The 15,420-nt window shown below is 38.2% G+C and overlaps 1 protein-coding gene across 7 annotated transcripts in view; it reads left to right on the top strand.

Annotated features, from left to right (window-relative positions):
• The window catches only part of ARHGAP6 (Rho GTPase activating protein 6), a 321,243-nt gene that overhangs the window by 284,440 nt on the left and 21,383 nt on the right, over window positions 1-15,420 (top strand). For all 7 annotated transcript variants that reach the window (XM_064646597.1, XM_064646598.1, XM_064646603.1 and 4 more), the window contains 3 exons: window positions 3,604-3,860; window positions 8,754-8,949; window positions 11,956-12,011. In XM_064646597.1, the coding sequence (XP_064502667.1) occupies window positions 3,604-3,860; window positions 8,754-8,949; window positions 11,956-12,011 (509 nt within the window). The remainder of the gene's footprint in view (window positions 1-3,603; window positions 3,861-8,753; window positions 8,950-11,955; window positions 12,012-15,420) is intronic.

Raw genomic sequence — 15,420 nt, 5'->3', positions numbered from 1 at the left:
TCTCTCTCCCACTCTATTCCTATCATTTAAATAGAGGTGGTACAACACCTTAGTACATCTTGGTCACAGGATTTTAGCAGCCCAAAACTAGCACTTAAGGTGTACTTAAGAAAAAACTCAAAATGCTAAGGAGACTAATAGAAGTTGCTGTTTACTGTATTAGCATTGAAAGAGTCTAGAATATAGACTTCATTGGTTCTTAATAGACTGATGTGTTTTGTGGGATGGAAACCACAGTTTTCACCATCTGAAACTTCAGAGAGGTCTTTTAAGCTGTACTTGGATAGGGTAACATGAGGTCAAGTAAGCTATAACTGTGTAGGTCAACATCCTTGATATTATAATTTGGTTAGCAAAGAGAAGGATGTGGGATCACTGAAACTCTTATTTGATCTGGCTAGGAGTTTTTTCTGTGACATGCTGCTTTTTATTAGAAAATGCTGATTTACCAGTTACAGGACATACCAGATTCGATCAAAATTTTGTTAAGAAACTGGCCTCAGCTGCAAGATTGACTTTCTGGTAAGAGAAATTATGCATTTCTCCAAAATAGTAAATTGTCTCCTTTGCCAGTAAACACTAAAAACCAAAGTGTATCAAAATTGCTGCTGGCTAAGGATATGAATCTGCATTTCCAAGCTAATTGCCCTGTCTGCCAGGTTGTTTCACATTTTATATGGTACTTTGTGCAAAATTTCTTTTTAAGCTGTACAGTCTCCTAATTGAATAAGTGATCAAATTTTTGTTGGGTTTACAGAAAGTAACTGACTTAGTAGCTTTGGCCCTCAGTATATATACAACAGATCAAAGTTTGAGCCACTGCTCTAAGGAACATTTCTTCATACAAATGAAACCTCTCCAGCAGTGGGGATCCCCAGCCTACAGCTGTAAAGAGGCAGTTGATACATCGATGGTGAGACCAGAGTCTCAAACCTATGCCTCTTGTGTCTGAGTTAGTGCCCTTTCTCCCTCATCAATGGGTTGCTAATTACTTTGCATGACTACAACTCTTCTTTTTTAATGAGTCTGAAACGTCAGAAGGGCTGACATTGACTCTAATTGCCTGTCCAACAAGGAAGTTGTTGGGATTGAATACTTGTGAAGAGTAGTGGGTAGGACATGCTCCCCACCGCCACAGCGCGCGCACACACACGCATTTTGGTGGGAACTTGGGGGTGTAGCCAGTCTGTGGAAGAGCCAGCTGATTCTCTCAATTTCAACAAATGAGCAAAAAGTTAATGGGTTTGCCAACTCTTTAATGTAATTACCACTGCCAGCCAGCACCACTTCCATCTGTATTTAGTCTGAAAAATCAGCCAGTTGGTTTTCATCCAGTTCCGCATCTCTGCCAGGCATTGAGAAATCGGGGGAGCAGTTCGCGTCCTCTGAGGAGGCCTACAGCAGAGTGTCCTGAAGTAGAGGTTCAGTGTCCTTTCTCTGGGCTACATTGAGCAAGGGCAATTAAAAACCTGGAATCCCACATCTGACAATTTCCAAGGAGGGGCAACACCTACCTCAAAATATCAATCTTCACATAATGAAGTAGGGAAAGGGTCATTATAATGAAATTCTTTTAATGAAGCAGTGTTGAGATCTCATCTCCTGCTGATCTTGCCCCAGTTGATGCTAGTGCTGTAGGATCAATGGCACCAGCATGGGCATCACATGAGCTAAATATTGCTGTCCTCTCCCAATTTGAAGCACAAGTGGCTCTGACCCAAACCAGAGAAGTATTTTGTGTTCAGGTTTTCATTTGACTCGGTGGCTTTTCTCAGGAAATGTTGTGGAAGGACAAATAAAAAGGGATGCTGGGAGTATAACAAAGCACACGGTTAGACAGGTGAGAGGGGAGACGTTACATATGTGTGTTTCAAATTTGTCATCTTAAATATTCACTGGGCAGATAATTCAGAACAGTAATTTAATACTAGTACTCTCAAAATTTTTCAGACACACTCTGCTGGGTACAGGAGGGACTCCTGGAACTGACAATCCTCACGTTGCTTGATATCCGTGTGATGATGTTCTTTCTTGTCCTAAATTAAATGCAGATGGTTTTGGATGTCATTATACTCACAGGTCACCTCCAGACTTGCTTGATATATGAGGCTCTGCTTCCTGATTTAGTTTTGTCTGGCCACCAAAGTTAGTCGGTGTTTTAACATTTCATACTTCTAAAGAGCAGGAATGTTTCTCACTGAATTGGAACAACAGGCTCTTGTTTCTTTAGTGTGATAAACTAGTAGTGAACTCAGTCAAGATTCATAAAATAACCTCTTCTTTTCAATACCTTACTATAACCTTAATGATATTGCAAATCTATATAAAATTTGAAAATATCATCAAAGACATAGTCAGACTTAAAATTCTAGGAGGAACTTTGGCCTTTATTTACATGATTGTGGCAAAAGAGAAGCAGAGCATATAAGAATTTTTCTGTTTCTGTTTTTTTTTTTGATTTGGGGTTTTTTATGGGTTTTTGGGGGGTTTTTTTGGTTTCTTTTTTCATACTTAAAAAAAAGGGTTTGATCTCTGCTGCTATATTTATTCCTGATACAAGCAGTTCTGAAACTGGAACCTAGTAGAAGTTGCACCCATTCTCATTAGGATGAATAGCATCAATAGATATTTTTTTCATTCCATTTGAGCACAAACCAGTTCTAGTTGGAAGTCTGTCCCAATGGTTTTGGTTCTGCTAATGTCAGATAGGTCTGATTTGAAACTTAATGATGAGCATTTTATTGTTAGTTGTTGGCTGATTCACTGTAAAACATTTTTCTATTCTGTAAAATATTTAAGCATTTTAGAGACCTGAAGTATATGCTGGTTTTGTACATTACAGTTATATTGATGTGGGATGGGATTATGTCTTTTTGTTAATTGAGAGAAACATTTCTTCTCCTGTATTTCTATACATCATGTATATTTTTATACTGTTACAAAGGACCTTTATACTGATACACCACTATTAAACAGGGTTAGTCTTATCAATATTTAAAACAGTATAGTTCTTGTGTATATTTAAAACTATATCCTTGAAGGCTTAGTCTGAAAAGTGAATGTACTTACAAGCTCTCTGTACAGGTAGATGCATACTCTCCTGAACTGTAATGAAAACCTTGCACGTACTGGTACCCCTTGACTCTGGTGCCCTACAACACTTATGAGAAAGAAGCCTGGTGAATGGCTCTGAAAAATGAGAGGGAGTTGTGGCACAGTCCAGCTACGCTCCCCAGTCTCAGGATGAGGTTAACAGAGTTTCTGATGCCCCTCTGCACCATCTGGATGTAACCAGAAGTGCCTGACTTCACTCACTTTCAGTGGAAGTGAAGATCTTAATTAGTTCTGCTCCCAAGTGATTTACCAAGATTCTGCATGGTGTATCTTTCATGATGCAACTAGAGACAGGATTCAGATACCATGGGCTACAATTACCTGGCATTGTTGTTATTATTATGCAGTCTAGTACTTAATTGGACTTACTATATATTTAAAGAGACTTCAGATTGTTTTTCTTTTTAACAGCTTAACCGTTAATTCTTTTTGTAATAAATAAATAGCAGATGTTTGGTAAATATTAGGGTTTTGTTGTTATTGTTGCAGAATTTATTCCCCAGGCTTTTGGAATGCCTTTATCCCAAGTGATTGCTAATGACCGGGCCTACAAGCTCAAGCAAGACTCTCAGAGAGAAGAGCAAAAAGATGTTTCAGATTTTGTGGCCTTTCTTTTGCCATTTGGAACTAAAAGACAGAACAAAGAACTTTCAAGCAGTAACTCATCTCTTAGCTCAACCTCAGAAACACCAAACGAATCCACTTCTCCTAACACACCTGAGCCAGCGCCACGAGCAAGGAGGCGTGTAAGTAGACCCATCACAAGGGGATGCATGACAGTAGGTCCAGAGGGTCTAGCTGGACCAGGAAAACACCTGTTGTGTCTATGAATTGTGGAATACCTCTTTTGTTGCGTTTCAAATAGTGGGAGTTTTTTTCATGTGGAAGTCAACCTGGTCAACACCAGAAGACTCTTTACTGTAGTGGGAATCTTCTTTCTGTGATGCTGGTGGGAGAAGATTTTATAGATTGTGTAAGTTTGTTACAGATCACAAAGCAGTAGAGAGATTATCTAGAAGTCTTCCTGTTTGCTCCCTTTATCAACCTCCTTCTATCTAAGTCTTTTAGATTTAACAAATTCCATCTGTCTTCAACCAAGAATACTAGAGAAGACTAAACCTATGTGATTGATATTTATAGATACAGTTCTGTTAAACTAGCTCTACAAACTTGGTAATAAGTCTTAACTATTAATCCCTATCCTAATATTAATAAAAATCCTCATGTTCTAATTCTGATCATGTCCTTAGTGGTAAGTAAGAAGTTGTCAGAGTAGATTTGTACCAGGCTCTTTGAAGGATGTTTCTGCATACAGGCTATGAAGATGCCTTTGGCAGCAGAACACAGTGTGGTGGTTTTGGGCAGAATGTTAATCTACATGTAAGATAGGTGCCTAGTTGACCATTTGTTAGCGTGATTCTGTTCCTTGTAAGTAAATTTTACTCTCTGAACTTTCCAGTAGTACAGTAACAGCAGTAAATCTTTTTCCTTTGCTACCGTGAAATGGAGGTTCTAACATTTATTGCTTTTTGATTTCATTTGCAATGGAGGGAGGAAAAAAAAAGCATAATAAAATACTTTAAATTAAACCCCTTTTAAGAAATCTAAGCAACAATTTGGGGTATAAGAACAGACTCTGGAAAATAAAAGATCTTCTTAGGAACCTCACCTTCTTTCATCGTTAGGATAAAACCTGATTCAGGGAAATGCCGTGTAGGGCTCTTCAGAGTATTAAGAGGGATAGAACTGGAGTAAATTGCAAATTAAGAGAAGATAGAAGACAGATCATGAGGCTCTTTGTTCACTCTAGCTGCCAGCTGAAGCTAGAAGTGTCTATATGCTGTCTGCAAATAGCTGAAAACATGATGTTTGCACTCTAATATATGCATTAATGCACATCTCTTGATCTGTGCAAACCACATGAACAGGCAGTTGTGTTCACACAAAAGGGCAAAGCACATTTGAACTAAGTGTGAAGGGAAACCCATGAACTTCTTTCAGAATTTGGCGTAGTCAGTGACAAAAAATAGAAGTTCACCATATACACCCCTTGGCTTCAGAACCTGAGTAAAAAATAATTCATATGTCCAGATATGGGTCGTCTGCTGTTCTTTTCAAGTGTGATAAGATCTCTGACATGCATTTGACCAGCCAGGAAGCAGAAGGAATGTGATCCTTCGGTACATCTAAAGGATAGAGATCCATCAGGACCAAGTTCCTAGAAGCAAAGGGAGAGTTTTGCTTTTTTTTGTTTGGAGTTTTTTTTTTGGAGGGGGGCTGGGGGGGGCTTTGTCTGTTTGGTTTTGGGGTTTTTTTTGTTTGTTAATGCCAGGATTGCAGCTTTCACAGTGTTGAAATGGAGCCTTTAGTCCATAGCCATGAGAATGCAGTAACACATGGTTCACCTACGGAGAAGTAAGGTAGACTAAGGTGGACAGTGTGACAGGAGGGAGCTGGCATTTTCTGTTGGGAATACAGGTAATGTACGTTGTGAATTGTCAATTATTTAACATTAATATCAACTCATGTGCCATATCTTGCCTGTCTTTAGCCTTTAGAATTCTGCTTATCAGTGTACTTACTCTTCTCTCTTGAGGTTTTTTAGGGCATGGTAAGGAAGCCTGCACTTACCTTTTATCTCTTGAGCGCTATTGCACTGTTTATTTTCAAGTGTAGGAAGACAAATGCTTACAAAAAAATTTGAAAATTATTCATTAGTACATGCAACTGTTACAACTGGTTTATCACACAAATGCTGCACAGACACCTGGAGTGCAGTTCTCTCTGACTTAAATGTGAGGGATTGCTTATCACTGTACCATTCACTTATTTGCTACTGTGTCATTCACTTTGTGTATTCCAGTGAGTCTTCAAACACTCAGCTGAGACTTTCAATAAGAGATATAAAGTAATACTGGCTGCAGAGCTCGTGGTATGAGTGCTGTGGTTCTGTCTCCTCCAAGAGTTTGACAGAAATCACTGTTGCTGCATTTTCTGTGTATGATTTTTACCCAGCGGTTGGAAGTTCAGGCCCTGGTTATCATCAAAGCACTTTCTGTGTGCCTATTGTAGAGAATTCTGACTCCCTGTTAATACTTTATATATATAATACAACCAGAATTTAAGTATGAGGAGTTCAGTCATACTGCTTTACTACTGAAATAGCGTAACGTATGGAATTGAAATGCATCCCGTGCATACTCTAATGTTGCTCATCTTTTCAAAAGAGAAAAGCCTTCTAAAACCCTAAAAAAGTAAAATGGTAAAGAAAAGTTTCATCTGACCTTCATTGAACACCTATTCCTCTGGCCTTGATTTTCTTTTTGCTCTTTCCATCTTCTCTTTAAATTTCACTTTCCTTTGTGTTTCTGTGCGTTTAGCTTAAGACTTGCCCAGCTTATTTAGATTTTGAGCTTGTCATGGGGGAGCAGGGACTGGTATCCATTATGTACACAGGTAATGCCTAGCAGATGGAACTCGTTTTTCTTCTGTTGTTGGGCACTGCAGTCCAAGTATCACTGTGTATGTGTTATTAGTCCTGGAGTAGTGGGCAGCAGTGAGCACAGTCTCCTCCGTTGTTCCTCAGCTGTCCTATATCTGTCTGAGCCCGAACGAATAGGTCTAGCTGAGTTTGAGCTGGATCCATGGAATATGTTGGTAGTGTTTTCCTGTACACTTTGAAGTTCAAAATCAGAGCTGGCCTGGACTTGGTATTGCCAAGCATTGCTGTACTTCAGTCACTGAACTTAAGGTCACCCTTCTTAAAGCTAGCTCCAGTTAATCCACAAGTTTGATAAAATGCCCAAGGACAACGGTGAACTGACTGTATTTACATCTATTTTAGGGATCTGAATCCGACTTAAGTGACTCTGTGATAATAATGATTCATGAGATGAGGATGCTTTGCAGACAGGAGAGGACCAGTTAAGGCAGGGTATAAAGGAAGGCATGTGTCATATAGGATCTGCTTGGGAGCTGCAGCGGTCAGGGCGTTGTTAGGATTTTCAGTGTCAATCAATTAACTTGATGTCTGGAATGCCAAACTATTAAAAACAAAATCAAAAAATCGTTCAGTTGGAATTTAACACACATGGATCCTAGCCAGAGTTTCTTGTTTGGTTTCAGGTTTTTGTTTGCTTGTTTGTTTGTTTTTGTTTCCATTTGGCAGGAAATGGTAAAGGGAATCAAGCAGATGTACTTTTGAGAGACATCAGAAATAAACGTCAAAAGTTGCATTCTAAAGGGTCTAGTAATTGTATATAAAAATGTGGGTAAAAAACCCCAAAACTTCACTGTGCTTTATTTATATGTCTTCCATGAGTTATAAGAAACATAATTATACCTGGTAAGTTAAATGGGTTTTTTTGAAAAGACATTACAAACTAGAAATTTTTAATGAATTTGAAATCTCATTGGACTTTTTATGAGTTGGAAATATTTGTAAAGTTTGGTTGGCTGGGCTGATGGAAGAAAATACTTCTAGAGCTTGAAATTCCCTTGCAGGCTGCTGTAATGTTCTCATATAATACACATTGAGATCTAACTAGCAGTCTATAAAATACCTGTCATCAGAACAGTGTGCTTTTAAGAAACTATAGTTGTCAGCAAAGTTTTGAGTAGGAATTTACATTTTCTTCTTTACATGACACACTGGATCCCTGTACAGTACTTTTTATGTTACTGTAAAGTTTGTGCTGTGTTTTGGAAAGAAAGAAAAAACTTTACAACATATTTTTAATAGGAATAAAACCCAAAAATTTTCTTTTTGTTTTATTATTGTTTGTAAGCCTATATGTCCTCTAAAATGTTTCTGCCTGATAAGTTTAATAACAGTTGAGGAAATTGGTAATTTTGAAGTGACAGTAATCTTGTGGTTTGAAAAAAAAAACCACTTGTTTTTCAAGTGTGAACATTGAAACATGCCATAAACCTCCTGCTGCTTGTACTGCTTTTTCCTTTACAGACTGCTTGAACTTCTGTGCCTTGCTGTAATCCAAACATAGCTTTCAAAGCTTTCATTGGAATTTTAATGATTTTGAAATATGAAGATACATGAAGTAGAATTATCTAAAGAATATTACCCCTCTGCTTCTCTGGTGTGTCTTTGTTCTGTGATAATGTGGGATTAATTCAAACTCCACAGCTGTATGTATTTGTGATATTAACTCTTGACTGTATATAGTGTATAGTTTTAAATCTGTTTGCATGAGTTTCACTGATACAATGGTCCAAGCTACAGAAGAAGTAGGGAATCAGGTTTAAAAATGTGTATTTGTCTCCATGCACGTAAATATGGTACTGCTGATGTACACACACAGACCATGATTCACCCTTGTCCTGCAGTATGTGCAGGTTTATAACAGTAAAAAGATGTAGCGAATGAGTGGAAAGCACTTAGGTTTTCCAATATCTTAATTTGTATTTCTTGTAATATGTTAGGAATAGCATGGTACCATTGTGATTTTCCCATCCATTACACTGGTATTATAACTTCATTAATTTATAAAAACTTTGTAGCAAATTATATTTTCGTATTAGTTTGTTTAAAATGCAGGTAGGCAAATTCTTTGTTAGATGAGGTCCTATGACATTTATATTTCTCCAGCCATACTGATTATTCATGTGTGTGTATTTTACAGGGTGCGATGTCTGTGGACTCTATTACAGATCTTGATGACAATCAGTCACGATTGTTGGAGGCTCTACAGCTGTCTTTGCCAGCAGAAGCCCAGAGCAAGAAAGAAAAGGCAAGAGATAAGAAACTAAGCCTGAACCCTATTTACAGGCAGGTTCCCCGGCTTGTAGATAGTTGCTGCCAGCACTTGGAAAAGCATGGTAAGAATATTTTGTTTTCCCAGGAGGGGCAGATGTATTTTTACTATAACATAAATAAATGCACATTTTAAGAAGAAACTATATGCTTCCAATTGCAAGGTCATCTTTGAAAGTTAGACACTTTCCCTCCTATTTTGCCTCTTGCTAAAGATAGTCTCACTTACAGTGTGAGACTTACTTGTCTCGTACTTAGATGATAAATTCCCTAACTAGGGCTCTGTGCTACAAGCTTGGAAACTGACCCATAGAGTGTGGGGATAGAGATTTTCTTGGAGGTCACTCATCTTTTATTGGGGTGCTCAGCTCTGCAGGAACGACTCTTCACACCCCACAGGTTTACCTATACCTTGAGAATAAAAGTTTGAAATGTGCCAGTCAGTCTGGAGTCATTCTTCACAACCAGTGGATCTTATGGTGTGAGAGCTAAATGAACTGTTTATACTACAGTGCAAGACTTCTGATATTTGAAGACAGAAAAAGAAAAAATCCCATGCTAAATATATATTAAGCTTCAAGAAGCTTTTTCCTGTTCTCTACAAGGCTTGAAGTCTGACTACTCAGTTTGTCTCTGACTTGATTCCTGCTGACCACCCTAAGGCTCAGGCCTGCTCTCTCCAAAGGGAGTTACAGACTCCTGCCAATATTCTTCTCATGTCTTCATGGTTGTCCAGACACGAACCTCCCACAGCTTTATGTAATGCAGAAACAATAGTCAGTCAAGGTATCTGTTTAGCATCTCTGCCAAACTATCTTAGTCTTGTGAAGTTTTTTAATGAGAATTGAAATAACTTGGCTGCAGCAAGACAGAGTTATCACATGGTCAGATAATAAACAAACCATAAAATAATGGTGACTGCAACACCAAATGATGCATTTGATGCCTAATTTCACCAGAAAGAAATAATTTACTGATTCTGAATGAAAGGCTTTTGCAGATGAGGGACTGCAATTTAAACAACAATGCTGAGCTTTCATAATTTGTAATTGAAAACTGTGTTGCTGCAAAAGATAGTCACTGTTAGTCTTTTACAGAGATTAGATACCATGGCTGATGAATAAGTGTTGGATGATTAAGGTTGAGATGAATGACTTGCATCCCTTTAAGCAAGGATAGCTGAGTCTGGAGAACATAAAAGTATCTGAGTCAGCCAAAAAAGCCATTCAGCTGAGTATCATTTGGATATTGTGATTTTATGTCACTTGATCATCTGTGATAATTTTTTTGATCCCCTTAACCCACTGTCATAACAATGATTCTTTTCTGTACAACACTCTTTACTAAAATATTTGCTTTACATGGAAGTTTTCTCTTAAAGGAAATTTATTATGAGTTCATTGTCTAAGAGTGCAGTATAGTACCCCACAACACAATAATATGATATAATTTGAGGCAAATAGTGATGTTCTTCATTTTTCAATTTAATCTGCTGTCCACAAGACAGTCATTGCGACTGAACGACTTAGAGAAATTTAAAGATTGCAAAAGATGGACATCACTGTTTGCTCACTGGGATCATAGAGGACTTCCAGTTCTAGCAAGAATCCTGTAGGAACATTATTCAAGGCTACATGATGGACCAAGTTTCTGATTCTTAAGCCTTTCTGATTTCTAAAGCCTTTAGGCTGATTTTTCAGCAACAAATCATCAGCATTTTCTGATAAATGCTTTAAACGATAATTTTGAACATTATATGACAAAAAATGGTTATGTTTTTAGCCATAACAGCTCCTGTCCTTGTTCACCTTACCTGTCTTTCCTGGCATCATGTCTCAGAGATGTAAAGCTTGACTCCCTGTAGGAGTCAAGTGTAGAACAAATACTGTATGTCTTTGCAGGGACTGATAACCAGCCTGTGGGTTTTGCCCAATGTGTGTATCTCCATCTAGGATGATTCCCTGCTAATGTCTCTAGGTTTACTAAATGGTATTCCATCAGTGTAATATTCTGTTAATCAAAGACAGAAGATCTGAAGTGATGTGTCATGTTGAGACTAAAAACAAGAAAGCAGAATCCTGTCTGAATTTCTCTGATGAAAATCTGCAACTCCAAACACCATTGCAAAGTGACACATCCCTTCGTTATAAGTGTAGCTTATAGATAATTTCATCCTTTTTGCAAAAATGTATAACTCTGTAAAATTATATTAAGTATACAGCTCCTTAAGGCTCTAAAATTTCCACTCACATTGCCATTGCTAAAGGCCATGTCACCTCTAGGGTAGCATTTACTCTCAAATTTTTCTGGTCCCGTTAGTCTGCAAAGTATGTCCATTTGATAACCATGTTATTGTTTGTTTGATACTCTGGTGGTATCTACAGAGCTAGATGAAGGTTTGAACTAATTTCTTATGGAACAGCAGGCAACACCCATTCCAAATCACTTTAAGTCTAAATGGCACACTTCTGCACTTTGCTTCTTTATAGCTTTCCCTCTGTATAAAAACTGTTCCTACCCTATAAACTGTACAACTCCCACGTAGAGTTCTTGCCTCTCATAGTCTGCCTGAGTGCCCTATTTATGTCCCTTTGAAGGAAACTCAACTTTGTCTTGACAGGCACTATAGAGCCAGTGAGTAACCCCAAACACCAACTGCTTCCTGTATCCAAAGACACAGCTCAATGCTCACACATTTAGTTATTTTATAACCTGTTCCCTTGGATGACAGTCCTGGAAGTGCCACCTCCAAACCCTGAGCAGTGCCTCACTCTCTGCATACCTCTGTTCCTCATGCAGCAGCAGTGGCACTACCAAAATGGCATCACAAGAAATGTCACAGAGATACCATTTTGCAGATTAGGTGAGGTCCTTAAAAACCACAGTGGATGGCTTCTTAATCACAACTGAGTCTTGCCTCAGCCTGGTAAGTACAAGTTTGTAGAGAAATATGTTACTAGTTTTTTTATTATTCTTTTAAGTACACATATAGTTCGGATTACTTGGGTTGAATGCAATTGTCAGGAGAAAATTTAATGATAAAACAGTTCTATGATGTGCTACACTTGCAGGTCTCCAGACAGTAGGAATATTCAGAGTTGGAAGCTCAAAAAAGAGAGTACGACAGGTGAGTGGATATGGATATGGTTTTCCTTCTACGATACGGTTTTCCTTCCAGCTACGATACAAACAAATCCGATTCCATTTGTTGTGATTTCCTCCCTATCCATCACCTGGTGAAATTCAGGGTTTCTGGATCAGTGACTTGTTTTTCTGATGGCTCATAACAGGCCATTTCCAGTATCTTTTACATCTGGTGAAATCCTTGTCAGGTTCTCAGCAGGTTAACAGTCTGTTATGTTTTGCTCTGCAAAAGTATCACAGGGTTGAAGATCCAAACAGACCACAGTGATGAAATTTTCCAAAGGTTACACTGTAGGGAAAAAAAAAAAACAACTTGGCTGTTCATTTCATCTCGGAAACAGCTGAAGCTCCCAAAGTAAACTCAAACTGTAAATCTTTTTTGGAAAACTCACGGTATGAGAAAACATGCAAGTACAGAACAATCTCTTTGACCCTCAGATTGCTACTCCTAAATGTCACCTCTCTTTACCCCTGCTAAACTTGAAGGTCAGAGCAGGTCCTTCCAAGTCTTTTTTTCAACCAAATGATGAAAAATCAAAGGTGGTGTACAATTAGGTTTCAGAGACAAAGTCAGAAGTGGGTGTTACCTTACCCCTAGATATTGCATTGTTATTTCCAGAAGTTGGGAATACATTGAGTTAGAGCAGTAAGAAATAGTAATTAATGTTTGTGTGATGTTTAAGGAAGGGATAAAACATTACAGAAAAATACCCCTCCCAGGAAGTATAAGACAAAAAGCATCAAACAGAAAAAAAAAGCAAAAGAAAGCTTGACTGCATCTGATCCCAGAAGTACTTTGTTGCAAAAACAGTGTAATGTTTTGTCGCTCTGTCAAGTTACCTTGAGTAGCTAAACTGAATTGATTTTGGCTGGTAGGACAGTATAGCCTGCTGGTTTGTAGCTTATTCTCTAGCAGTTTCTGTTGTTGAGTGGCTGGTGTAACACCAAGCTAAAAACATTCATGGTCTGCAGAGGCAGTTGTTAGGTCAGCACTGAACTAGATAAAGTATTGAAGTTGCCTTGCAAGCTTTAATGTCAAAACATATATTATCATATAGGGGTGAGTACAATTGCATCATACCTCTGGAAGCAGAGAGCTTCTATCATTTACTTGTGAACTAAGCTTTACTTTGAACATCAATGACTTCCACCAATTTTTCTTGTGCTTTCAAAAGGTGAGGAAATAAAAAGATTTGGGTATCTATGTGTTCTATTACACTGACTAATTTATTGAACTACATAAACTGATATATTTTATTAAACAACAAGGAAGCATCAGCTTGGCCCTTGCAGTTACAATAATAAATGCTGTCAACATGAACACGTGGGAAAGTCTGGATTCAATTAAAATTCCACTCATTTTCTGAACCACGGAAAGCCAAACCCAGGACTCAGATTTTGGTGTGCTTTTGCAGCTGTTCATTAGTTTTCCTTGTCTAGAAAGTAAGCATATTTTTGTTTTCCTTCCTTTCCCAGTTAGAAAATGTAATGTTTCCACTGTAGTTTATTGCAATAAATACATAAGGAAGAGAAAATCTAGAACAAGTGCACCTATTACAAACCTCCTCCTTCACGTTCAGTGGGGTGTAGGACAAAGATGCCTGAGCTCGTGTTGACTCAAGGTGGTAGGTCTGGTGCATTGGGATGCCAGGTACCATGTTGTGCCCAGAAATGATACAGATGCTTGAGCAGAGTGTTCTTGCCAAGGTTAGGGTGGGCAGCCCTCGATGCTGGGCCTGGTGACTTGGTGGCAGCTTCAACCCTGAGGTTGCAGAGTGACATGGCTGGAGCTCTGCTCTCCCATCCCCTCTCCCAGCATGGATGTCCTCATCTCTCATATCATAAGCTCCAGTGGATGCTGTAGTTCAACATAAGTATCTTCCAGAAGTCTGAAAGTATTCCCTCTGAGTGGAGTCTGAGAGACCTAAAGTTTAAACTTAAAAATACACACTTTAAACAGCCGTGGTACCTGGGCCTGAAATGTGACCATGTCTCACCAAAGCTTATCTGATATTGTGCTGCGTAGGACATCTCTATAGGCCTCATTAGATACCAGAAATGCCATATTCAAGGCTGTAACAGCAGTTTATGATTTAGACAGCTATTTGGGAACTCTGAATTCCTGATGCAGTGCTGTTTCCTCAGTTGCTTTTGGGCAGTAAATGCAGAAGAAATCTTCTGGATTGAGGTAATTCATGGTGCTCCATGGAGATGTTCTGCATTTGCCACCAGTCTGGAGAGGAGAATCGAGCCAGGAATGAAGTCCTCAAGTTGGCACTGAAAAATCTTTGACCACAAATCAGCAGGGGGAAGCATAATACCAGATAAAGAACATATTCTGGTCTTAGTAGAATAATTATTCATTATTAGTAATGACTGATATGAATAATGTTAAAAGTAATCCTAATAAATTAGAATGGAGGCTGTGGTTTTCAGACTTTCACAGCCATTATGAAAGACAATTTCAACTGAAAACACAGGATTTTCATGCTGTACACACTCAAGATAGATTTGCACGTGGTCAGGATTTGCCACAAATTATCACAGGCACATAGTTTGCTTGTGACTTAGCTTCTTTCCTCTTTTTGGTATGTCTGTAATATTCCTGGTAAAGAAATCTGATACCTTAAATTTCCTTTTTTAGTAAGGTTTAGCTGTAATTACTCTCTGAGAAGATAGATTGTGATACCTCATAATGTTAGCAAAGGTATGAATTTTCTCTAGGAAATAGTTTTAAAACATCTTGACTCTTTTCAAAATGAAAAGAGAGTAAAAAGTGGAGCTGTCAACCTGAGGAAAGCATTCTGCTCTTGGTGCTGGGAAATCTCTCCAGAAGGGCAGGCTTTTATCTCTTCATAAGGTATCTTGGATGTGGGAGAGGAATTTCTTCTGCCTTTTGGAAGCATGATGCCTTTGAATTAAATGGAATTTGTCTGAGGACCGTAGCTGGAAAAAAAGTAGCAATACCTTGTAATGTTAACTCTGTAATAATGATCACTTAGTGAATATAACTAAATTAAAAGGCAAAACAAGGTGTATGTGGACGAATTCCGTGCTGTTTGAGTAAACCTGTCTGCTTGCTGCTATCCTTACATAGAGTCTTAAATCATAAGAGAAATGTGAGTTTGGTGGATATTAACATTATCTTATTATTAATGTTTTTGTACAAAATTGTAAATGTTATGAAATGCAATTTTAGTTTTTCTGGTTCTAGGGATAATGCAATAAGGTGGTATAAGAAAGCCTTTCTTTCAATTTTCCTTATTCTCTCTGGTTTCTGCCTTTGATATGAACCTTGCATTTCTGCAAAAATTATACTTGGGCACATTTTTTCATGTAAGAGTGTCATATATTAGCTGGAAAGAAAAAACTATATTTTATTACAGTCTAGT

The sequence above is a fragment of the Pseudopipra pipra genome, chromosome 2 (genome assembly GCF_036250125.1).
Source record: "Pseudopipra pipra isolate bDixPip1 chromosome 2, bDixPip1.hap1, whole genome shotgun sequence".
Lineage (NCBI taxonomy): Eukaryota > Metazoa > Chordata > Aves > Passeriformes > Pipridae > Pseudopipra > Pseudopipra pipra.
This window is presented reverse-complemented; position numbering and strand designations above follow the sequence as displayed.